General features: G+C 45.3%; 1 protein-coding gene across 1 annotated transcript in view; it reads left to right on the top strand.

The window, feature by feature from the left end:
* LOC140203600 (serine/threonine-protein phosphatase 2A 65 kDa regulatory subunit A beta isoform-like) overlaps positions 1-23403 on the top strand; it is a 128979-nt gene extending 105576 nt beyond the window's left edge. Inside the window, exons 15-16 of the mRNA XM_072269647.1 lie at positions 12485-12603; positions 23011-23403. Of these exons, the coding sequence (XP_072125748.1) occupies positions 12485-12603; positions 23011-23403 (512 nt within the window). The remainder of the gene's footprint in view (positions 1-12484; positions 12604-23010) is intronic.
* The last annotated feature ends 3434 nt before the right edge of the window (positions 23404-26837 follow it).

Raw genomic sequence — 26837 nt, 5'->3', positions numbered from 1 at the left:
GTTCTACAGGGAATGTATCTCATTGGCACTGAAAACCTGTGCCACTCAGCCAACCAGTTCTATAGGGAATGAATCTCATTGGCACCGAAAACCTGTGCCACCCAACCAACCAGTTCTATAGGGAATGAATCTCATTGGCACTGAAAACCTGTGCCACTCAACCAACCAGTTCTATAGGGAATGATTCTCATTGGCACTGAAAACCTGGGCCACCCAACCAAGCAGTTCTATAGGGAATGAATCTCATTGGCACTGCACTCACCCTTGCACCAGCTGGTCAACAACAATGCCTACGTCAGCCTACTGTTTATTGATTATAACTCAGTGTTCAACATCATCATTCCTTCATTACTGATCAACAAGCTTCAAAACCTGAGCTCCTGTACCTCCCTCTGCAACTAGATCATCAACTTCCTGATCGGGAGATCAAAAATAACATCTCCTCCTCCAAGACAATCATCAAAGACTTATTGTAACTTAGTTATTTTGTTTTCTGTATTGCAGCCACAAACAACAAATTTCACAACATATGCCAGTGATAATAAACTTGATTCTGATTTTATAATGAAGGTTCACGAACAATGCATCATCATGCATTTTAAGCACTAGTTATTTTGAAATTTGTAGCAATTTACTGTCTTTGGGCTGTACTTTTGCAACTTTGCACTTTAAAATTGCTGCAAAGCAGCTAATTTCCTGTCATATGAGACAGCATTAATAGACCTGGTTATGGTGTCATTGGAGACTTTGCTCCAGGAGGTCATCATGCCCTTAACAATAAGTACTGTAGAACTGGTGAGTAAGGCGAACAGATTGAAATTACAAATGAGGCTAGTATGTGGATCCAGACAACACCAAGGAAACTCCAGTCCTTGTATCTATTCAAGAGACTGCAGAATGGATGAGCAAAATTACCATAGTACTATGGTATAAAGAATACATTTTCCAAAATCCCACCTCTTTCTTCTTGAGGTTCCCCTCAACTGGAAGGAAGTAAACGTAACCCCACTCTTTAACAAAGTTGGGAGAAGACAATTGCAGAGAAAATACTTAAAGCCTATCATTGAGTGAGTGGCAACAGCACATTTAAAAAAGTAGGACTGATCAGAATTGGCGTGTAACTTGTTCAAGTTTGCTGAGAATTGATGAGGAAGACAGCTATGCTGCTCATTAGACTTTCAGACCTTGAATAAAGTGCCACAGAAGAAATCATAAAGCACATGGGATTGAAGGAAATATTCTTGTGTGCGTTGAGGATCAGTTAATAAACAGAAAATAATGACTAGGAATAAATAGGTCACTTTGAGATTGGGAGGTTGTTGACTAGTGTTGCAGGAGTTGATGTTGAGCTCTAATATTCAGTCAATATCAATGATCTTGTTGAGAGGGTTTACAGTAATATACAGTATCCATGTTTGCTAATGATACCAAGTTGGGGTCTGATGATTGAGAGAAGTTTTAAATGGATGTACACACAAAATGCTGGAGGAACTCAACAGATCTATGGGAATAAATAATCAGCCGATGTTTTGGGCCAAGACCCTTTATCAGAGCTGGAGAGGAAGGGAAAGATGCCAGAATATGAAGGGAGGAGTAAGGGAAGGAAGACAAGTTTGAAGGTGATAGGTGTAGACAGGTGGGTGGAGGAGGGGTGAGGGAGAGAGGAAGTAACAAGCTTAGAGATGACAGGTGGAAAAGGTAAAGGACTGGAGAGTGGACCATGGGAGACAGGGAAGGAGGAAGGGCACCAGAGGGAGGTGATAAACAGGGAGGAGAGGTAGTAAGAGGCCAGAGTGGGGAATGGAAGGGGCAAAATTACCGGAAGTAATTCAAGTAAGAGAAATCAATGTTCATGCCATCAGCTTAAAGACTACTTAGTTGGAATACGAGGTGTTGCAGTGTGGGATAAGGGAACAATGAGGGTTGGTGGCAGTGGTTGGGAGATCTCCAGAGTCGGTGAGGTTGCTGGTGGTGTCAGAGACAATATCCTGATGGTCCCAAGTGAGGTCCTTTTCAAGGGGTCAGTCAGAGGAGGTGTCCAGAGAATTGACACCTGGTCCCAAGATTCACAAAGCTGAATGGTTGGGTAGGCCCATTGTTTCTGCCTGCTCTCGCATCCACATACCACAACTCCATTTTATCCCTCTTGTTTTAGTTGCGTCCCACCGACATCTGCAAGTCACCTTCCAGCTTCTTACATCATTCCCCCCTCCCCCATCCACTTGGCTTCACCTATCACCTTCAAGCTCGGTCTCCTTCTCCTCTCCCTACACTTTTATTCTGGCATCTTCCCCCTTCCTTACCAGTCCTGATGGAATGTCCCAGCCTGAAGCATCAACAGTTTATTCATTGTTGGAGCGTGGACGAAATCATCAGAGAGACAGAGTCACTGGTAGGTACAAAGCAGCCTCTTTATTCGACACAAGCTACAGCAGGCATCTTACGGACGGAGACACCTTCCGCAGAAAGGTCTGCTAGCCCAATGCGGGCTCAATATTTATATGCTAAACACAAAGGCAATCGCTACTTAAAAAGTTATAGACAATGCTTCCTTTTGAGGCTACATACAAAATATCACACCATCCTTTCCTTCCAACGCCAACATGTCTGGGTTGGTATCGACAGCCTTTAGGAATGTAAATTAAGTCTACGATACATTTATTTGGCATTTCCCATGCTAACATAGAAAACAATTAATATTTATAATGCATAGATAATACTGTCTTCAAAACTACAGCATCAGGTCAAACTACGGCGCCAGAAGCATAGGAAGTGCATTGTCAAGTAGAAGTCTGGTGGCCAAAGTCACTTAAATGTAAACAAATCATTACCCCCAAAAAATTCACTCTAACATTCATTTCCATAGATGATGCCTGACCTGCTGAGTTCCTCCAGCGTTTTGTGTGTGTTGTCCTGGATTTCCAGCATCTGCAGTATCTTTTGGGTTTTAAATGGATTCTTGCAGGTTATGTGAATCTGCAAGGTCACAGCTGATGGAGTGTAATGTGGAAAAGTGCAAGAGGAAATTTGGTAGGGAAAATAGAAAAGTAGAGTAGTTAAATGATGAGAGACTGTAAGGAGTTGGTGCTCAGAGTGACCTGGGTACCAGTGTACGTGAATCACTGATGCCAAAATACAGCAAACAATTAGAAAGACAAATGGTTTGCTCGTCTTTATTGAAAGAAGAAGGAGTACAAGAATAATAACATTCAAGTACATTTATATAAATATCTGGTAAGATTGTGCCTGGAATATTGTAAAGAGATCTGGTCTCTCGAGCTAATAAAGGATATGAAAACAAACGAGACTGTAGATTCTGGGATCTGCCAGCAAAAACAAAACTCTGAAAGAACTTAGCTCATCAATTAGTATCTGCAGAGGAAGAATACAAGTTGATATTCCAGGCTGAGACCTTGCACCAGGAGTGGACTGGGTGTGAATAAATGATATACTGTACAGTGGATTCTGGTTAGTTATCCTATCAGTTAATCCAGACAGCCACTTATTTGGGACAACTCTAAATCAACATAAACTAATCAAAAAAATAGCCAGAATTTCCTCACTTATTTGGGACACTATGTCTCTTAACTGGGACGGGAGAGTATTGCCAAACAGTTTCTAACTAGTGTCAGTTGTGTGCACTTGTGTGTCATTAAATAGTACACCGTGCTTAGAGTGAACAGTTTTTAAATATCATCAGCTTGTGTTCAAAAAAGCAGTGGTTTATGTCAGGGATAGGTAGAGAGAAATAAGCAGTAAGACAATTCAGAACTGTTTTTCTCACTACAGTTTCAAGCAGTCAGGCTTGGAGATGCAAGAAATGGCTGGGAATGAAAATGAAACAATTTCACTGCTTCAACAAATTAGAAACCACGAAGAAAGTTAAGATATTGACAATCATCTTGAATGCTACAATGAAAATGTGGATTTGGAGAATGCAACAGTTTCTAACTAGCATCAGTTGTGTGCATGTGTCTGGCCATGAGACACTACAGCATGCTTAGAGCAAATAGTTTTTAAATAGCATCAATTGCGTATGCTTGTGCTATGGTATTCATTTGAGCCTACTGATGCCAAGTGACAAAGCAACAATTTTTGACATGACTTCAACACTGATTTTGTTCATTTACAGTCAATCAAAAAGAACAGAGCAGCGTACACTGTATGAACTCTGCTGTCGAGAACTATTAGGTGTTATCATAGTACTACAGTTATATTGGTAATATTCTAATTTGTTCTGTATTTATTTAAATACATAATTTGTTACTCAGTTGAACATAGTTAGCCTTTTTAAAACTATTTTCATGAAACTTTGGCTAATTGTGGCAGCCACTTCATTGGGCCAAAATGTACTGATCCTGATGTGTCCCCATTAACTGGAATCCACCATTCTGATAAATGGATGCAGGGTTAGTAAGGTAGAAGATCAGCCATGATTGCACTGATTGGTAGGACATACATGAATAGGCAAAGTGACCTAATTCTGCTTCGATTTTTTTAATGATCTCAAAAGAACGGTCAAGATCAATGAGCCTACCTTCAAAAGTCATATTCCATTAACTGCACCAACAGCCTAATTGACTAGTAAATCACCAGTTTTGCATCAGACTATAAATCAGGCCTCATATGTAACATTAGAGTACATCACCTGTTCTATCCATGCACCAACATTTGACCCCCAAATCCAAATCTCACAGGTTACACAAACTGCTCGTTTCAACCAAGATAACCATGTCAACCAGGTGACACTTACCGACAAATTGTATTGCCCCTTGCAGAACAGGATGGTGTAGGGTCAGAAGCACTGGGTGCTTACTAAATGGGATAGGTGGACCACCACAGAATGAATGTATCATGACTGCATTTAGTATGCTGGGCACTGACCTACATGATTCACTGCCAATGGTCACGTCAACTGGATCTTGAGGAAATGCTATGACCTTCTAAAATATACCAGTTTTGCCTGCAAATTATGTGCATGCAGTAATTGTGCCCTGTTCCCTCGTTCAGCTTGCAACTCCAGTGAAATTACTGCACATTCTCAGTAAATTTGAACAGTCTTAATATCTCTTACACAACAGAGGACAACTAACTGTGAGTTATTAAAAACAGCTCCAATCTGAGAGAAGCCAAATGCTAAAGATTTGTCACCACATTAAAAGGCAATGCTGTTCTTTCCCTGTTGTTGTAATTGTAGCTGGTGATTTATTTCAGTGAGGACTTTGTGTAAGGCAACCTGCACCTCAACTAGGTATCTTACTGAAGTTCAGAGAGGAGAATGTTCCATAAAGATTCTGGGCGTAAACAAACTTCTGCAATGAACCTTTCTCCACTTCCTCTCATGTCAGGATGAGTGGCTGTCCCAGCTCTGCTTGGCCCCTGTTATTAGTCACAGAATTGTACAACATAGGGACCTCGTACATTTGACCCATTGTGTCCGTTCTATCAAAGAGCTCATTTACACTAATCTGATTTCCTGTTATAATAATCAATTAACCTAGTAACTTGCACATCTTTTGAGTGTGCCTCAGTAGCAGCACAGCAAGTTCCTAATGGGAATGGATGCATCTGGTGGGATCTCAGAACGAATGTGTAGACTCCACAGACAACACTAGAGATCAGGAAGGAAGCTAATGTTTGTACCAGACCTCCAAGGTAATCAGTTTCTCTCTCTTTGATCCAATACCATTCCCTACTACCATAACACACATCAAAGTTGCTGGTGAATGCAGCAGGCCAGGCAGCATCTCTAGGAAGAGGTACAGTCGATGTTTCGGGCCAAGACCCTTCGTCAGGGTGAACTGAAAGAAGAGCTAGTAAGAGATTTGAAAGTGGGGAGATCCAGAGTGATTGGAGAAGACAGGAGGGGGAGGGATAGAGCCAAGAGCTGGACAGGTGATTGGCAAAAGGGATATGAGAGGATCAACTGTCCAGCTCTTGGCTCCATCCCTCCCCCTCCTGCCTTCTCCTATCATTTTGGATCTCCCCCTCCCCCTCTCAAATCTCTTACTAGCTCTTCTATCAGTTCATCCTGACGAAGGGCCTCGGCCCGATATGTCCAACTGATCAGTCCTACTTTTTTAAATGTGCTGTTGCCACTCACTCAATGATAGGCTTTAAGTATTTTCTCTGCAATTGTCTTCTCCCAACTTTGTTAAAGAGTGGGGTTACATTTACTTCCTTCCAGTTGAGGGGAACCTCAAGAAGAAAGAGGTGGGATTTTGGAAAATGTATTCTTTCTACCATCGTACTATGGTAATTTTGCTCATCCATTCTGCAGTCTCTTGAATAGATACAAGGACTGGAGTTTTCTTGGTGCTGTCTGGATCCACATACTAGCCTCATTTGTAATTTCAATCTGTTCGCCTTACTCACCAGTTCTACAGTACTTATTGTTAAGGGCATGATGACCTCCTGGAGCAAAGTCTCCAGTGAGACCATAACCAGGTCTATTAATACTGTCTCATATGACAGGAAATTAGCTGCTTTGCAGCAATTGTAAAGTGCTATAGAACTATTCCCTATAGAACTGGTTGGTTGGGTGGCACAGGTTTTCAGTGCCAATGAGATTCATTCCCTATAGAACTGGTTGGTTGTGTGGCACAGGTTTTCAGTACCAATGAGATTCATTCCCTATAGAACTGGTTGGTTGTGTGGCACAGGTTTTCAGTACCAATGAGATACATTCCCTATAGAACTGGTTGGTTGGGTGGCACAGGTTTTCAGTGCCAATCAGATACATTTCCTATAGAACTGGTTGGTTGGGTGGCACAGGTTTTCAGTGCCTTGCCAGGTGCACCATTGGGCCTGAAGCTTTGTAAGGGTTCACCCTCTGGAAAGCTGTTCAGATGTCGGCCTCTGAGACAGATATAAGATGCTGCACGGAATTACACATGTATTATTTTATTCTGCCTTTCAAAGTGTACATAAAAGGCATTCATCTTAATTCAGCCATTTATGATGTTAGGTTTCACCTTGTAGGAAGTAATAGCATGCAAACTCTGCCAAAGCTAAGGTGCATCCGATTCTGTCTCTAGCTTCCCTTGGAACTGTTTTTTCATACTTAAGATAGCCTTCCATAGGTCATACAACACAGGAACAGGCCCCAGGCTGATCTATTTCATAGAAAACCATTTAAGCTGCCTACTCCCAGCAACCTGCACTGGGTTAATAGCCCTCCACACCACTGCCACCCAGGTACCCATCCCAACTTCTCTTAAATGTTGAAATTGAGCTCACATGCACAGACATCCCGCCTCTCGCGGAAGTTGCAGGAGTCACCCGCACATTGACAGCGGCTCCCTGATGGCTGCAAATTATGTACAATATCCTGGAAATGGATTTTTTTCACAGAGAGAGAGAGAGAGAGAGAGAGAGAGAGAGAGAGAGAGAGAGAGAGAGAGAGAGACACACACACACACAGAGATGGGGGAGGGGGGAGAGAGGCGGAGGGGTAGGGAGGGGGGAGAGGGGGCGCAGGGAGAGAGGATGGATGGATGGCAGAGTGTTCCAAAAAAAGAAAAAAGAAAATATAAAACGTACTTCACCCCAGACTACACTAAAGTGTACCCCTGCCTAACAGGTGTCAAAAATAATGACAGTGTTGCTTGCTGCACTGCTTGCAACAGTGACTTTTCTATTGCCCATGGTGGGTTAAGACTGTAAAAGACATGTTGAGGTGAGTTAAACAGGTGTCATTCATTCATTATCATAACTAACGTTATTTAAACTAGCAGGCTAGCTGCTAAGGAGCTACTCTATTGCAGCTATCCCACCTCTCCGGAAAGTTCCAGGAGTCTCTCGCAAATTGATGGTGCTACCTCCCTGAAATGAGTTTTTGCAGGGTGGGATGTCTGCGTGCACCACTTGCATTTGCAGCTCATTCCACACACTCATGACCCTCTGAGTTTCCCCTCATGTTCCCCTTTAAGCTTGTCACCTTTCACGCTTAACCCACGACCTCTAGTTGTCGTCCCACCCAACCTCAGTGGAAAAAGCCTGCTTGCATTTCCCCATCTATACTCCTTCTGTGACCCGACTGGTGGTGTAGTGGCATCAGAGTCGGACTTGGGGACGAAAGGTCCCCAGTTCGAATCCAGCCGGCTCCCCTGCACACTGCTCCATGCTAGGTCACATACTTCTCCTTATTTAGTGTGTTTCCACTTCTCTCCAACAGCACTCCCTGCAAGAAAACACACCAATGAAGACCAGGATTCAGTGAGAACAACCTGATTACCCCACTGCTCTTAACTTGAGTGACCTTGAAACTGGAATCTTTCTTGTTGGAACAGCACAGGTCACACTAACACAGGACTTTGGCAGGTCAAGCACCATCTCTGGACAGGAATAAACAGACCCCTCATCAGGACAGACTGGAAAGGAAGGGGACAGAAGCTGGAATAAAGTGGTGCGGGGACAGGAAGGAGTACAAGCTGGAAAGATATAGGCGAGACCAGGTGAGGGGGAAGGGGGAGGGGGGTGTGAGAGGCTGGAAGGTGATAGGTGGAAGAAGTAAAGGGCTGGAGAAGAAGTAATCTGATAGAGACCATGGAAGAAAGGGAAGGAGGAGGGGGGAACCAGAGGAAGTGAAGAGAAGGGTAAGAGGGGAGCCCGCATGAGGGCTGGAAACAGAGAGAAGGAGGGAGTGGGGAAAGATTACTGGAAGTTGGAGAACTCGGTGTTTGTGCCATTAGGCTGGAGGCTACCCAGATCGAATATGAGATGTTGCTCCACCAATCTGAGTGTGGCCTCTTCAAGCAGTAGAGGAGACAACCAACACTCCAAAATGGGAATAGGAAGTTGAATTGAAATGGACAGCCACTGGGAGACCCTGCCTTTTGTGACAGATAGAGTGAAGGTGCTCAAATATATGATACCCCAATCTACGCCGAATCTCACCAATGTAGAGGAGGCTACACCAAGTTACAGCAGGTGACCCAGGCAGACCTGCTGGTGAACTATCGCCTCACACGGAAGGACTGTTTAAGGGTCTGAATAGTGGTGAGGGAGGTGGTCTAGGGGCAGTTCACAGGGATAAGTGGAGGAGGGAGATCAGTGGGGAGCGATGAGTGGACAAGCAGAAAGCGAGAGTGGGGGGTGGGCAGGGAGAAGATGTGTTTAGTGGTAGGATCCCGTTGTAAATGGCAGAAGTTTTGGAGAGTGAAGTGCTGGACACAGAGGCTCGTGGGCTGGTAGGTAAGGACAAAGGGAACCCAGCATGCTGCAATGACAGTGTTTTCTCAAATGTTGCAAAGATGGACCAGTGGTAGTCATGGGATCCACTGCAAAGGCCCATGAATACAGCAGTAAATGCAAGAAACTTCAAACAAAAGACCGGAGATATTGGAGAAGCCATGGAATTTGTTTTCACAGTTCACAGTTGCAGCAGAAAGACTGGACAGGTGCATGATGGAAACAAGTCTAAAGACAGATAGGAGCTGATTGGGTAAATATGATCAGTACTATTTTCTTGTATGGGGTGGGGGGCAAAACACTGAGACAGATTAGTTGAGCCAATTGGACTGTTTTGGAATTCAACTCCCATATAATACTATGGTACCAAAGACATTTCCACATCAACAAGTGCTAGTAAGAATAATCTGTGCACTCAGCAGAGAGACAGGTGAATAGTTGCCACAAAGAAACAGCCGATCGAACCCAGATGCAAGACGTCATCTGACTGACTTGGCCTCCCCTCGTCCCTTCTCCATCCACCCCACCGTTCAGGCTGATTTATGCTTCTGCGTCGGCTCTAACCTGTAGCCGATGCCGTAGCCTACGCAAGTGGTCTATGCCCTTGTGAGCATTTATACTTCTGCACTGGTGTGTCCGCGTCGCTCTGCAATTCACCGCCAAAATGCTAGTTGGCGATGGGGTTTCTATGCCACTGTGTTGAGTTTCTTCGTGTACTTCAAGCAGTGGCGACTGAAACTGAGCGCATCATGTTGCAGTTGGAGCTAATAAATGTTGAACAAGAGTTACTTTTATTGAAGTTACTGCGACGCAGAAAGGAGCCGAGACGTGGGAGGAGATGGTGTGTACGAGCATTGAATGGATTGAGGCAGAAGGAGGGTGAATTTTCTGTGCTTGTCCGGCCACTGAGAGACAAGAAGCAACCAGAAATGCACAGGAGGAAATGCGATGCTATCAAGCCAACCAATCAGTTGTTGCTGTTTGCGTCACCGCAACGCGTGGTTACATTTTTGGGGAGATGCACGTCAGGCTACGGCATAGCGTACGTGGTTACGCCGTACCTATGGCGTAGATTCAATGCAGAAGTATAAATTGCCCATAACTCCTTTCCCATGGCCTAGGGAACATTTAAGTGACACCCACCTGACATGGGAACACAAAAGAGGAAACTTACCAAAATAATTAAGAACCAGCAGGTAAAGATAGTAATATGCCTGAAGTCATTTTCAGATACGTTTGATAAAAACAAAACTGGTGTTTATAATGTAAAGAAACAATCTTTCACAAAGGTAAGGTTGAATTTGGAGTATTGTGTGCGGTTCTGTTTACCTACTTAAAGAAAAGATATCAGTAAGATTGAAAGAGCACACAGAAAATTTACAAGGACGTTGCCAGGACTTGGGGAACTGAGCTATAGGGAAAGGTTGAATAGGTTTGGACTTTATTCCCTGGTGTGTAGGGGAATGAGGGGAGATTTTATAGAGGTATCCAAGATTATGAGGGATGTAGATAGGATAAATGCAAGCAGGCTTTTCTAATGGTGGAAGGGTGAGACTAGAACTAGAGGTCATAGGTTAAAGGTGAAAGGTGAAATACTTAAGGGTGAACCTTCACTCAGAGGGTGGTGCAAATGTGGAATCAGCTGGCAGAGGAAGTGGTGGATAAGGGTTTGATTTCAACATTTGAGAGAAATTTGGATAAGTACATGGATAGGAGGGGTACAGAGGGCGAGGTTCAGGTGCAGGCAGCTGGGACTAAGTGGAATAATAGTTTGGGATGGACTGGACAGGACAAAGGACCTGATTCTGTGCTGTAGTGGCCGATGAGCCTAAAGGTTAATTATGACGGAACTGGAACTGACAGCTACACAGCAAAAGGTCCTGAGACACTCATAGCAGCAGCATCAAACACAATTTGACACCAGGCCGTGAAAGGAGATTATCGAACAGGTGACCAGCGTTTGGTCGATGGGAAGTTTCATAGGAGCATCACAGAGGTGGGGAGAGAGGCAGAAAGGTTTTGGGAAGGGATTCCAGAGCTTGAGACACAGACAGCTGAAGGCACAGTCATCAATAGCAGAGTGCTTAAAGTCATGGTTGAACAAGATGCTGGAATTAGAGGTGCAGAGATTGGGGGTGGGGTGATTTGTAGGTGTGGGAGAGGTTGCAGAAACAGACGGGATTGAAAGCAAGAGTCTTAAGATTGAAATGTTGTTTAACTAGGAGTTTAGGTTGTTTGGTGAGGACAGAAGAGATGGATGAAAGGTCTTGGTGCATGTTAGAACAAGGCAGCAGTGTTTTGGACGATTAAAAATTGTTAGTTGTTAAACAGGAGATTGGACAGGTGGTTTGACATTTTTTGGAAGGAGGTGCAGAGATAACAATGCAAGGTGGGAGTCTCAGAGTGTGGGAACATCTGGAGAATTAGAATCCAGAGCTGGAACAGGGGAAGACAAGATTTGGGATACTTGGCCGGGAAAGGCTAAGTGGGCTAGGTGGGATGAAGCCATGGAAGGATTTGTAAATAAGTGCATGAATTTTGATATCAATCCCCTGTATTGCCAAGTCAATGGAAGTCAATGGGAGTAACTAAGGAGTATGGCATAGAAGCATTTGCAGCTCCTCAGTATGGCCATTTGCAAGGGTGCTACCGGACCTCTTCCTTAAAGCTGTGGATCAAAGTGCTCCCCTCTACCTTTTGGAAGAGGTAATGTGAGTACATCTCATCCCACTTCATGGAATGGATTCTGAGTCGGAAGATGATCTTGGAGGGTTCTGAGACAAAGACTGAGGCCTGCTGGCTCTCCACTTCTCGGTGTTCCTCCCTAACATCCACACCCTTCACTGCAACAGGAGAAGATTCTGCAAGCATGTCAGAAGTTGACGCAAGTCCTGCTGACCCTGTCTTGGTTTCTGAATACCTTTTCATATGAAGGATCTCTTGATGATTTCAATGCATTTGTTCTATTATTCATCCAAATCAAACTGGCTTTATGCCAGGTAGATATATGCAGTTTAATTTGCGACATCCTTTCAATACTTTATACACAAAACATGCAGAAGAGGCTGTAGTCATTTCATTAGATGCGCAACATGCGTTTGACCAAGTGGAATGGCCATATATGATGTTTGCACTTAAGAAATTTGGATTTGGACCATCTTTCATTAAATGGATTGAGATAATTTATTCACACCCATCTGCTTCTATTATCACTAATCAGAATATTTCCTCCCCTTTTGCAATTCATCGTGGGACTCGTCAAGGCTGCCCCTTTCTCCATTTTTGTTTGCAGTTATCATTGAGCCACTGGCTGTTAGCATCCGACAGGACCCTTTGATAGCTCCTATTGATATGCATGGACATAAACATCACCTTTCGTTATACGCTGATGATGTCAAGCCAGCGAGCACTGTGAGGGTCATGGTTTTTGACTTCTCCAATGCATTCAACACCATCCGCCCTGCTCTGCTGGGGGAGAAGCTGACAGCGATGCAGGTGGATGCTTCCCTGGTGTCATGGATTCTTGATTACCTGACTGGCAGACCACAGTACGTGTGCTTGCAACACTGTGTGTCCGACAGAGTGATCAGCAGCACTGGGGCTCCACAGGGGACTGTCTTGTCTCCCTTTCTCTTCACCATTTACACCTCGGACTTCAACTACTGCACAGAGTCTTGTCATCTTCTGAAGTTTTCTGACGACTCTGCCATAGTTGGATGCATCAGCAAGGGAGATGAGGCTGAGTACAGGGCTATGGTAGGAAACTTTGTCACATGGTGTGAGCAGAATTATCTGCAGCTTAATGTGAAAAGGACTAAGGAGCTGGTGGTAGACCTGAGGAGAGTTAAGGTAATGGTGACCCCTGTATCCATCCAGGGGGTCAATGTGGACATGGTGGAGGATTACAAATACCTGGGGATACGAATTGACAATAAACTGGACTGGTCAAAGAACACTGAAGCTGTCTACAAGAAGGGTCAGAGCCATCTCTATATCCTGAGGAGACTGAGGTCCTTGAACATCTGCCGGATGATGCTGAGGATGTTCTACGAGTCTGTGGTGGCCAGTGCTATCATATTTGCTGTTGTGTGCTGGGGCAGCAGGCTGAGGGTAGCAGACACCAACAGAATCAACAAATTCATCCGTAAGGTCAGTGATGTTGTGGGGACGGAACTGGACTCTCTCACAGTGGTGTCTGAAAGGAGGATGCTGTCTAAGTTGCATGCCATCTTGGACAATGTCTCCCATCCACTACATAATGTACTGGGTTTTCAGAGGAGTACATTCAGCCAGAGACTCATTCCACTGAGATCCAACACAGAGCGTCATAGGAAGTCATTCCTGCCTGTGGCCATCAAACTTGACAACTTCTCCCTTGGAGGTTCAGACACCCTGAGCCAAAAGGCTGGTCCTGGATTTATTTCATAATTTACTGGCATAATTTACATATTACTATTTAACTATTTATGGTTTTTTTACTATTTATTATTTATGGTGCAACTGTAATGAAAACCAATTTCCCCCGGGATCAATGAAGTATGACTATGACTATGAGTTTATCTCCAGCCCACAAACATCAATACCCGCCCTTCTGACTCTAATTAATCATTTTGGTAGTTTCTCAGGTTTCTCTATTAATTGGGATAAGCGTGAACTAATGCCAGTCACTGCAGTGGTTTAATACAGCATATTTACAGTCCATTCCCTTTAAAATAACTCATGATAATTTTTCCTATCTTGGTGTGACTAATACAAAAAACCCAGATGACCTTTTGCAAGTGAATTGGCGAAACAAAGGTGAGCAGGTTAAATGCAATATTGACTTTTGGAAAACCCTTCCGATTTCTTTGGTGGGGGGGTTAATGCAATCAAGGTAATTGTACTGCCACGATTTCTTCATCGTTTCCAGTCAATTCCATGATTTATTCCTCTGTCATATTTTAAGCAATTGGATTCAATTATTATACCCTTCATTTGGAATTATAAAGCCATTAGAATTACTAAAAAGCACTTGTCAAAGCCCAGGGAAGCAGGTGGTTTTGCCCTGCTGGACGTTAAAATGTATTACTGGGCTGCCCACCTATCCATGCTTGCATGGTGGAAAAAAGGCCCACCCTCTACCTCAGCCTCGTGCCCAGCATGGTTACTCAGAGAGCGAGTGCTTTGTAAAAAGACTTCCTTACAAGCTCTCCTTATTTGCCCCACTGCAGTTAATAAGTCACATTTTAGTAACAGCTTCGTGGTTGGCAGCACTACAAGAATTTGGAAGCAGATTCAACTCCACGTTAAGGCCGCAAAAATTTATATTAACACTCCGATTTGTGACAATCATTCCTTTTTGCCTGGCCTGAATGATACTGTTTTTTTCTACCTGGAAACAGAGAGGCATCTGTAGTGTAGGTGACCTATATAGTAATGGAAGCTTTGCCTCATTTGCACAGTTACAAGCAGTTTATAATATCCCTGCATCTAGTTTTTTTTAGATATTTACAAATTCAGATTATATTAGGAAATATATACCTAACTTCGAAGTTTTAGACAAACATGAGTCCCTGGAGGCAATAAATAAATTTGATCCTGTTACTCGTAGTGCGGTATCCTATCTTTGTCAGATTCTACAGAATGCAGCTCGGGTGAATACTGCAGGTCTTAAACAGGCATGGGTGGATGAACTGGGTATAGAACTGACAGAGGAGGTCTGGGATGAGTGTTTAAAGAGTATACATGATTGTTCGGTCAACGTCAGACACAGACTTATACAGTTTAAAACAATACATAAACTTCATTGTTCCAAAGTAAAGTTGCACAGTTTCTACCCTGAAGTTTCACCAGTTTGTAATAGATGTAAATCTGTGAGCAGTAACTTGTCACGTTCATTCTGGTCATGTTGTAAGCTTTATGCATACTGGAAAAGTATTTTTCACTCTTTCTCTGCGGCTTATGGGAAGCGACGGGAACCAGATCCGCTCATAGCCATCCTTGGAGCAACAAGCTCCCTATCTTCAGCCAATAGGTATGAAAAAAAGGCTGTATTGTTTGACAGGGTGATTGCTAAGAAGTTAATCCTGCAAATGCCGAAAATGGACTCTGTGCCTACGTACGATCTGTGGCTGAGAGAACTGGTAAATACTGTACATTTGGAGAGACTGAGACTATGTAATGAGGACAGAGGGGACATCTTTGAAAGGATATGGGGCCCTGTATTGGACTTTCTCACGGGGTGAGGACTGAGGTTTTTTGGTGCGGTACACCTCTGCTGTGTATGTTTACTTTAGCCTTCATATTTTTCTCCCTTTTGCTGCTCGATATTTAATTAGATTTTGTTAAGGTCGTGGTTTCTGTAGATGTGCTTTTTTTTTGTACAATAAAAAAAATTAAAAATAATATGAAAAAAAAGAATTTAAGAAATATGTTTTAGAACTTAAGGAAAATACTCAGATTTTATGGTTGAAGCCCAGGGTGCAGAACTGCAACAACAAATAGAAGTACCCGACAAGAACAACTGTGAATTGGAAAGGAGATTGGGAAATGGAGGAAATTATTACAAAGATACAAAAAGAAAAGGAGTGTGTTGCAAAGTGAATTATCTACATTTGGATTATAAAATGAAAACATGGAAGCAAATGAAGAAGAACTCCGAGGTCTCAGTAAACAACTGCAGGCTACGATCCAAGAAAAGGAAAACCTGAAAAAGCAGCAGACTTGGAAAAACAGCAATTTTAAAAGTATCACGTGCAATAGTTACTATTCTTTAACAAGACGATTTTAGTCTTACAAGTGATGCAGATGAAATCAATGTGATTGAGGTAATGCAACTACATGAAAGCATGTGAGAAAATTAGGGAGGGATAGCAGTTTGTGGCATTATCTAATGAGCGCATTAAGCAGTCACCAGGAATTGCAACTACAGAGTGATGCTAATAGAGAACTGCAGGCTGAACTAGATTGTCTAAAGTAGAGAACTCCAGGACATATTTGGTTGGAACACCACGAGTTGAGCAGATGGCGGTAATGCACTGAAAAACTGGTTGCCAACTGCCATAAAACACAAAAGAAGAAGTAGAGGTCCAACTGCTGGTGAGTCAGTATCCTGGCAAAAACTACACCACGAAGACAAAAGAACACTCCAGGCAACTCCACGAAAAGGTTATTGAAAAGCACAGGTCAGCAGATGGATACAAGAATATTTCTCAGTCGCAGAATATCCCTTGGAGTACAGTTAAGTCAATCATCAAGAAATGGAAAGGATATGGCACAGCTGTAAATCTGAAGGGAGTAGGCCGTTCTCGAAAACTGAGTGACCGTGCAAGAAGGGGAGTAGTGAGGGAGTACATGAAGAGACCTGTGACAACCCTGGAGAAGTTACAAGCTTCAGAGGCTGAGATGGGAAAGTCTGTGCATACAACGACTGTTGCCTGGGTGCTTCAAAGTTGCAGTTTTATGGAAGAAGGAACGATGAATTATGAAAGGAATCTGGTGACTAACATCAAAGACGACACTAAAAGCATTTTTAAGTATATAAAGGGCAAAAGAGAGTTAAGGGTAGCTATAGGACCAATAGAAAATGATGCTGGAGATATTGTAATGAGAGACGCAGAGATGGCAGAGTATTTTGCATCAGTCTTCACAGTGGAAGACATCTGCAGTATACCGGACACTCAAGTGTGTCAGGGAAGTGAAGTATGTGCAGTGAAAATTACGACTGAGAAGGTGTTCAGGAAGCTTAATGGTCTGAGGGTGGATAAATCTCCTGGACCTGATGGAATGCACCCTTGGTAGCTGGAGAGATTGCAGAGGCATTAGCAATGATCTTTCAAGAATCGATAGATTCTGGCATTGTACCGGATGACTGGAAAATTGCAAATGTTACTCTGCTATTTAAGAAGGGTCGGAGCAGCAGAAAGGAAACTACAGACCTGCTAGCCTGACATCAGTAGTTCGGAAGTTGTTGGAATCGATTGTTAGGGATGAGATTACGGAGTATCTGGAGGCACATGACAAGATAGGCCAGTGCCAGCATGGCTTCCTGAAAGGAAAATCCTGCCTGACAAATCTACCGCAAGATTTTGAGGAGATTACAAGCAGGGTAGACAAAGGAGATGCGGTAGACGTGGTGTATTTGGATTTCAAAAGGCCTTTGACAAAGTGCCCACAAGAGGCTGCTTAGCAAAATAAGCACCCATGGAATTACAGGGACGTTACTAGCATGGGTGGATCATTGGCTGATCGGCATAAAACAGAGTGGGAATAAAGGGATCCAATTCTGGCTGCCGCTTACCAGTGGAGTTCCACAGGGGTCGGTGTTGGGACTGCTGCTTTCTACGATGTATGTCAATAATTTGGACCATGGGATTAATGGATTTGTGGTTAATTTTGCCGATGATACCAAGATAGGTGAAGGAAATAGAGAGCCTGCAGAGAGACTTAGATAGTTCAGGAGAATGGGCAAAGAAATGGCAAGTGAAATACAATGTTGGAAAGTGTATGGTCGTGCACTTGGGTGGAAGAAATAAACAGGCAGACTATTACTTAGATAGGGAGATAATTCAAGATGCAGAGATGCAAAGGGACTTGGGAGTCCTTGAGCAGGATACCCTAAAGGTTAACCTCCAGGTTGAGTTGGTGGTTAAGGCAACGAATGCAATGTTGGTATTCATTTCTGGAGGTATAGAATATAAGAGCAGGGATGTGATGTTGAGGCTGTGTAAGGCATTCGTGTGACCACACTTGGAGTATTGTGTGCAGCTTTGGGCTCATTATTTTAGAAAGAATATACTGACATTGGAGAGGGTTGAGAGAAGATTCATGAGAATGATTCCAGGAATGAAAGGGTTACCGTATGAGGAACGTCTGGCAGCTCTTGGGCAGTATTCCCTGCAGTTCAGGAGAATGAGGGGAGGGGGATCTCATAGAAACATTCCAAATGTTAAGAGGCCTGAACAGATTAGATATGATAAAGTTATTTCCCACGGTCAGGGAGTCTAGGACAAGAGGGCACGAATTCAAGATTGAAGGACATCCATTTAGAACAGAGATGCAGAGAAATTTCTTTAGTCAGACGGTGGTAAATTTGTGGAATTTGTTGCCATGAGCGGCTGTGGAGGCCAAATCATTGGGTGTATTTAAGGCAGAGATCGATGGGTCCTTGATTAGCTAGGGTATGGGGAGGAGGCAAGGGGAATGGGAATGACCGGAAGAATTGGATGGCAGAGCAGACTCGATGGGCTGATGGGCCTACTTCTGCTCCTCCACCTTATGGTCTTATGATTAAGGGGAGGTTTCTCTGGTGAGGGGCACTAAGGTTGGGCTTGAGGCTTTTGTTAGGAAGAGATGAAGAGAGAAGACGCCAGAGAGAAGAGGTGAAGGGCCTGTTCCCCTGCTGTACTTGTCTCTCCACGTTGACTAAATCTTCAGTGACTAACTCTGATTTGTGTGCAAGACTTTGCTCTCTAAAACCAGGTGAACAGCACAGAAAGCTACTTCAAAAAGAAATTTAACAGAAGGAAAAAATGACAAGGAAATGAAACACATGACATGCTTTTTACGTGTTTCTGCTCTGCAAAAGTCTCAAGGAGGTAAATCCTGCACCTCTCTGGTGTGCAACACAAGGCAGCGTTTACCTTAATCCACACACATAAAAGTTGCTGGTGAACGCAGCACCTGCAGAATTCCTGTTGTTTGCATTTACCTTAATCCACTTTATTAGGGAAACCAGTCAAAACAACGATGTAATGTACAAATTAGGAGAAAGATGTCCCCTGGTAACAGGTTAAACGTGCCTAACACAATCTCTAAAATCATTCAGAAAGCTAACAGACATTAAATTACATGATTTGCAATATTGAAATGGCATCCCAAATGTGACTAGACCTCTGGAATGATACAATATTGTGTAGTTCTGGTCGGGAGGAGAAGCTCAGCTATTGAAAAATCTACTTTAACTAATACATACAGAAGCAATGGCTGCCTAACCAAACCATCAGGTAATCACAGCATCCACTGGCACTGCTGTTCAAGTCACTGGAATAATGAGGTCGGCATTGAAAGTCATTTCAATAGCTGTCTAACGGGCACTCTTTCTTTTAATGTTAAAAACGATTTAAAGGGAAATGAAGGTCGGTCAAAACTTCTCGCACATCATTCAGCAACCTGGGGACAATACAGTGCAGACATCCTTCCCCACATGAGGCCCCATTAAATGTGGGCCCCACCTTAGGACCCACCAATGTGGACTCCACCCCTTCACCAGGCCCCATCAAATGCAAAACCCTCTCCTACATCAGGGTCAGGACCCATCAATGTGGACCACTTCCCCAAGCCAAACCCATCCAACGTGGACCCCTCACTGGGCCCCTCCTCTGCCACCCCATCCGAGAACAGTTTCAGATTGGACAACATCTTCAGTTTTAATTTGAGCATTTGCCACTGGATGCTGGGAATACCAGGAAGGGGAGGAAGGGGAGGAAGGGGAGGAAGGGGAGGAAGGGGAGGAAGGGGAGGAAGGGGAGGAAGGGGAGGAAGGGGAGGAAGGGGAGGAAGGGGAGGAAGGGGAGGAAGGGGAGGAAGGGGAGGAAGGGGAGGAAGGGGAGGAAGGGGAGGAAGGGGAGGAAGGGGAGGAAGGGGAGGAAGGGGAGGAAGGGGAGATGATGATGATGATGGATACAAGTGACTGTCAAGAGAGCAGCAAAGCTAATAACCTCACATCGGGGTTCGGGTTCGGGTTCTAGTATGTCTTTTAAGTTTCTACCCCTTTTGAAGGCTGAGACTATGGTGTATTGTCCCAGTGTCCCTACCTTCCACTTTTAGTTCTTCAAAGTGTGTTTTAACTGTCTTGTGAATATTCACTGCAATCCCACTGTATCTCGTTATCAAGGGTAGTTTCCGTATTGTGTTGTCCTGTGTTGGGGGATTTGTGATACTTTTTAAAAAGTCAGATTTGATGTGTCTGAGTCTCTGTCTGCTGCAGCCCCTGTGTCTAAGTGCAGAGAAGAGGATAGTAGTGGCTTGGTGGAAGTCCTCTGCCCTGGTGCAGATGCGGTGAAACCGGGTCAGCTGTCCCTTGACAATGCCTCTGAAGGTGTGTTTGGGATGGTGGCTCCCTGTGTGTAGGAGGGTGTGTGTGTCTGTGGTTTTAAAGAATACTTTGGTGGCTAGTTTCTGGCTGCCATTTTCTGGTGCTAGTTTAAATACCGTAGTGTCCAGGAAGTCAACTTTCTCCCTATTTATTGTGGCCTTAACCTTAATCGATGGATGATGAGTGTTTAGGATTTGAATAAATTCCTCTAATTTTACCTCCAAGTGTGTCCACACTCCCCAGATGTCATCCAGGTATCTATAAAGACACATGGGTATCTTGGGGCACTTTGGATAAACTGTTTCCTCCCATTTTGCCATGTATATTTTGGCATAGGCTGGAGCAAACTTCTTTCCCATCGCTGTGCCCTTGACTTGTAAGTAGAATTCATTATTGAATTCAAAGTCATTTTTAGTTAGGCTGAGGTGAAGGAGTTCTATCAAGGCCTCGTCTGGTCTCTCTAGCTGAGGGTTCTCCCGAAGGATATCGCTCACTGCCGGTATACCCCTGTCCGTTTCTATATTGGTGTACAGGCTTTCAATGTCCATGGTGAAGAGTACGGCCTCAGGGGACACTGACATGGAATTGACTATCCGGACAAAGTGGTACGTGTCCTTGATGTAGCTGGAGTGTTTCTGCGATAGTGGGTTAAGGAAGGCATCAATGTATTCTGCTATCCTGTATGACTCACTGCTGCAGTCCGACACGATGGGCCTGCCGGGTGGTATTTCTCCCGGAACAGTCCATGAGTCTGGGTTCCTGTGTATTTTGGGGAGGATATGGAACTTTCTTGCTCGTGGCTGTATCCCTGTCAGGTACTCCACCTGCTTCTTCCCCAGGTATCTAGTCCTTTCTAGTTCTCACAGAATGTTCCTAATTTCTGTGTGTGTTTCCCAGTATATGGGTTCCTTTAGCTTAGTGCAGTGTTCGGTGTTGTTTAATTCTCTGTGTGCCTCAAATAGATATTGCTGTTTGTCCATGATAACTATGCTGCTCCCTTTATCTGCTGGTTTGATAACAATATCCATATTTTCCTTCAGCTCTTTCAGGGCTGTTCTCTCCTTCCTAGTTAAATTGGCCTTATCCTGTACTTCTCCCTCCCTCTCCATTATCTCATCCAGTGTGCTCTCGAATTGTAGGACCGCTTCTGACCTGTACCTCCTCTTGGGGCTCCAGTCTGAGCGAGGGGTGAAATGGGTCTTTCTACCTTCTGCCTCCGCAACAAAGTGGACGAGTACCAATCTCCTATCGAACTTATCCATGTCCTCCTCAATCTGCTCCTTATGGAGTTTTGCAGTTGGTACAAAAGTGAGGCCCCTGTTCAGAACTTTTTGCTGGGTTTCTGTAGGGATGAACGTACGGGAGAGGTTCACGATGGTCTCTCCCAGTCGTGGACCCTGCCTCTCTCGGCTTTGTCTCCACTCTAGTTTAAAGACTGCATCCACCTCTTGACTATGGTCAGGGCTGTGTTCTCTGTCCAATCGATGTGGTCTCTGTCTACCTTAAACTGCCTCGCCAGGACTGCAGGGATATAATTCTTAGTTCTAATAACCTCATTTAGTTGGCCCAGGGTTGCTTGTTCTGCCTCTGTCAAACAGTGGCTAAAGTTCAGTTCTGGCACCCAGATACTGGCATTGGGAAATTTAATATGGGCCATTCTTAATAGTTGCTGAAGCTGTTTAGTCGCTGTTGCTGGTTGATGTGATCTGTTGTTTATTCCAAAGGAAAGGATAACCTTCTTAGTTTCCAGTTGTGGCTTTAACTTTGTCAGGATAGCAGTGGCATGGGTGAATTTGGCTCCCGGAAAGCTGTCCAATTGAACATCCTTATTAGGGCATCTTTTGATCCTGGAAATGTTAGAGTCCCCTATAATTAGTATAGGTTTAAGGGGCCTTAGTTCCCAAGTTACATTTTTCTGTTTAGAGTGAGGATGCCTCCTTACTTGGCCCTCCTGGTTGTTGCAAATAGGGGTTACCTGTCCTCTTGTTTGTCCCACGTCCTCCGACTCTCGGGCTGTGTGGTTCCCTGGGGTGGAAGACTTGCTCGGTCCTCGTGTACTGGCTCCCCTTGTCGGTCTGCCCATCCACACTGGTGTGGGGTGGGGTGCTGATTCCCTGGAGTCTTGGGTCGGGGAGGCCGTGGGTGTGGCGGGCTGGGGCTCCCCTGCTCCTAGGTTGGATTGCGTCTTCTCCGAGGGGCTCATGGCTGGGGAGGGGCTCACCTGGCGTCTTCTCTGTTCCTGTGACTGGGGCAGTGGGGCCGCATCGGCGTCAAGTTAGTTAACTAGCTCCAGCGCCCTCCCGTGGACGATACCGGAACTCCTACTGCAGGCGTCGGCGCCGAGAGGGCTGACCAGCTCCAGCGCCCTCCCGTGGACGATACCGGAACTCCCACTGCAGGCGTCGGCGCCGAGAGGGCTGACCAGCTCCAGCGCCCTCCCGTGGACGATACCGGAACTCCTACTGCAGGCGTCGGCGCCGAGAGGGCTGACCAGCTCCAGCGCCCTCCCGTGGACGATACCGGAACTCCCACTGCAGGCGTCGGCGCCGAGAGGGCTGACCAGCTCCAGCGCCCTCCCGTAGACGGTGCCGGAACTCCCACTGCAGGCGTCGGCGCCGAGAGGGCTGACCAGCTCCAGCGCCCTCCCATGGACGGTGCCGGAACTCCCACTGCAGGCGTCGGCGCCGAGAGGACTGACCGGCTCTGGCGCCCTCCCGTGGACGGTGCCGGAACTCCCACTGCAGGCGTCGGCGCCGGGAGGGCTGACCGGCTCCAGCGCCCTCCCGTGGACGGTGCCGGAACTCCCACTACATGCATCGTTCTCAGGACCTGTTGGCCTGAGACAGTCCCGCAGCGCAATTACCGGCCACAACTTCGTTTTACTCGGCGCCGACGGACGGGGTGCAGCGTGGACGGTCTTTTTCCGGGGCTCGGGTGTGATACGAGTCCGGTCACGGCTGACCCAGAAGCCGTCCCTGAAGGTTCCCCTCTCCCCCTTGGAATGCGGTTTCCATTGTCCGTGGGGTCATTGTGGCCACGTCCGAATTGTGCGGCCCCTCGTGGGCCCGGTCTGCCGTTCTGGCACAGGTCTTGAGACCAGATCCCAAAAATATGCTTTTGGACAGCCTCCAATTTGATTTGAAAATTTCCTTTAAATTTCGTATGTTCCAGATTACGGTTTTGGTGATTGCTTCTGGTAAGCGATCAATCAGATCCGATTCAAGTTCCAATTCTTGCAGGCTACTTTGGTAGTGTCCAATTAAAATTTGTCGTGTTTCTTTAGCCCAAGCGTCCGCATTGGCAGCAATTTTATGAAGCGTTTCTTGGGAGGGGTTTGCCGGCTTTATGAATTTGGTCAGTCTATATGCCTGGGTAGTAATCCCCTTTGGTGGCCTGTTCATTTGTTCCAAAACTCTTAGGTGGTGCAGAGTCTGGATTATTTTATATATTAATCTAACCGTGGTGGAAAAGGAATCCCTGGGAAACCCGAGGTCTCTGCAGTTACCACGGTGGTCTGACGCGCCATGTGCTGACAAGCCCCCGGTCCTCTCTCTCCAATTTCTCCTCCACATCGTTAAAGTAAGACAATAATCACCAAACTACCCATGAAGTCCGCTTAATTAATGTTCTTACCGCTTGTTCTGCGTCTCGGGTTCAGTGATTTCGACTCCAGCGGATTGCCTTTAATAAAGCGTATTGCCTTTAATACTCTCCAATTTCTCCTCCACGTCATTAAAGTAAGACAATAATCAGAAAACCACAGATGAAGTCCAGTTAATTAATGTCCTTATCGCTTGCTTTTCATCTTGGGTTCAGTGATTTCGACTCCTGTGAATTGCCTTTAACAAAGCATATTGCCTTCAATAAAGCGTATTTCCCGACTGGGAGAGTCACCAATTTCGCCTCTTCTCTGTGGCTTCCTCATGGGGAATTCTGTAAAGACTGAGGTGGTCTCTCCTTTAAAATGTTCCACTCCACCCCCGGCCCCCTCCCACCTCTGTATTGTTTTACCAAACCTGTTTCTCCATTTCTGCTGCAGCCTCTGGCTGTTGCCCAGATCCCGGTCTGCCTTGTTTGTTAAGATTCTTAAAGGCAAATTATCCACTAATCGCGCTGCTCCTTTTTATTGTTCGACCCTCCCCATTCTTTTAGCTCCAAATTTTTCATTTCTATTCCTTTAATACCTAGTTAGAGTTGAGATTCGATTTCATCCTATTTCTCCTTTTAGGATTACATTGTTTTATTGTGACTTTAGTGTTCAAACTGTGAGTTTACTGTTCTGTGGGTATAATGTGGTCGGAGCTTGTGGCTGATGTATGTTGGGGTTGGGGTTTAACCTCAGTCGTCTGTGCCAGTTTTCCCAGCTCCTTGGATTTACTTTGGCTTATGAGGACCAGGATGATGAGGGACGTGTCACTGCTGGTTAGGATGCGAGTATGAGGGCAGTGGGCAAAATATCCCTCTAGTGTTTGTGGATCTCGTACTGGAGATGCAGTATCACTTTACCCTGCCACTTTGTTTTTAGCCCACGTTGTCATCATCTCGGTCCCCGACTGGGATCTTCCTCCTCTTTAACCTCCATTCTGGAGTTTAAGTTACAATGGAGTTATTGCCTATGGATAGTGTTTTGCATTTGGGGGTTTTTTTACAGGGACTGGGTGCTGTGATCTGGGGGTTGTGTGGTAGCTAATTGAGGGGTGTGTGGGGAGGGACATGCCCGGGGGTAGAGTTAGGTAATGGGGGTTGAGGATTCACGGCGAAGGGAGGTGGGGTGGGATGGCAAATGGCATTGCGGGGGGGGGGTTCCCCTGCAGTAGGGGTGAGGGCTGAAATAGGATCCTAACTGCCGGTGATATTGGGTGAATTTGGCCCTGTGATGGGGTAAGGGCTTAGGTTTATGGGGGTGTGTAGCAGGGTTGGAGTTGTTAGGTTTAGGGGTAGGGTAAAGGACAGTTATATAAACCCTTTTATGTGGTGTGGTGTGGTTTGGGTTATTTGGGGTGCTGTCCAGTTTAGTTGGTGCAAGGTCCATTGGAAGTTATGGTTATGGTGAATGCTAGGGTTGGGGATGTTTGTGGGGTGGCATGGTTCTGGTAATGTGGGGGGAACCTGGCTCCCGGGTGAGGAGAGGGCTAGGGTTTATGGGGGTGTGCTGAAGGGTTGGAGGTGTTAGGCTGAGGTGTATGGCTGGGTAGTGAGGTCACGGGACTTTGCGGTGGTGGGAGGGTTAGGGTTAGAGCACCCAAACCGATGGTGTAGTCGGGTGAACTTGCCCCCCCCAGTGGAGAGGGGGCTCAGGTTTATGGGGGTGCGTAGGATGGGTGAAGTCATTATGTTTCGGGATACGGCCGAGGAATGTGTACGCAGGCCTACCCATGGGGGTGTGGGAAGAAGAGGAACATGGGGTCCATCGTTAAGTAGGCCCCTTTGTGGGGCTGTGGGCAGGGTCCACTTGGGCGCCGTCTGGTTTAGTTGGGGTGTGAGGCCCTTTTGGATGTTACGATCAGGTTGGGGGGTAGGGTTGAGGGGAAGTCCGCTGGGCGGTGGGAGGTATAACTGGTGGTGAAGGGTGAGTTTGGCCCCCTGGCGAGAAGAGGACCTGTGTTTATGGGGATGAAGATGTTAGGTTTCAGGGCAGGGCCATGTGCTGGGGATGCATTCTACCCCATGGGGGCAAGCTGGGAGGTTGGGGCAAGTACTGTGTCTGGATCAAACTGGTCATTACAAGTGTATTCTTCCTCATGGTTATTCCTGTAGAGTTATAATTTCTCACGTTATCCCTCTCTATTTGGGGAATTAGTTTCTGTTCTGGGGCCTAGTTGTTAGTCTCTATTTCCCAAGAAAGACGTACCTTTCCTATTTAATGGTCACCTGTCTTAATTTTGTTTCAGGGTGGGTGACTGAAGGGGCTCCTCCTCTTCCTCCCTCCCCTCATTTTCTCAATGTTTTTTTTATTATTAATTTTTTATTGCAACACCAACAAATTACATTCAATACAACCAGTTGCCAATTACATTTTGACTGTTAAACCCCGCCACCCCCCAACCTTCATCACCATCCCCCCTCCACCAATCAACTGAATAGTAGTACATACACAGACAAAGCATTCCTATTTTAACAAAAGATCTTTTAAGTTAGATATCAAATTTGTCCACATTAAGATTGTGTTTGGTCGTGCATCATTTACTCTTGCTGATGAAAGTTCCAGGTAAGAAATGTCCAAAAAGCTCCGAAGCCCGTGAGTATTTGAAATATCGTGGGGAGGTTTCCAACGCTGGACTACAATCTTCTTAGCTGCAGTCAGGCCTGCCAGCCAGATTTTGCATGTTTTTTCCGTAAGGGAAAGGTGGGAGACATCATTTAGAAGATGTACAGCGGGGTCCATTGGTAATTGTACCCCCGTTAGTTCTGTAAGAGTACTGATAACCTTCCCCCACAAACCAAAATCCCCTGGACATTCCCATACAATATGTATAAAAGTGCCAATGGCTCCATGGGGCAAAATGAGCAATAAGAGTCAGGAACCAGTCCCATTTGATGTCTAATTCTCGGTGTTAAATATGCTCTATGA

This window comes from Mobula birostris, chromosome 10, assembly GCF_030028105.1.
Source record: "Mobula birostris isolate sMobBir1 chromosome 10, sMobBir1.hap1, whole genome shotgun sequence".
Classification (NCBI taxonomy): Eukaryota; Metazoa; Chordata; class Chondrichthyes; order Myliobatiformes; family Myliobatidae; genus Mobula; species Mobula birostris.
Note: the sequence above shows the minus strand (reverse complement) of the source record. Positions and strands in the feature narration are given on the sequence as shown.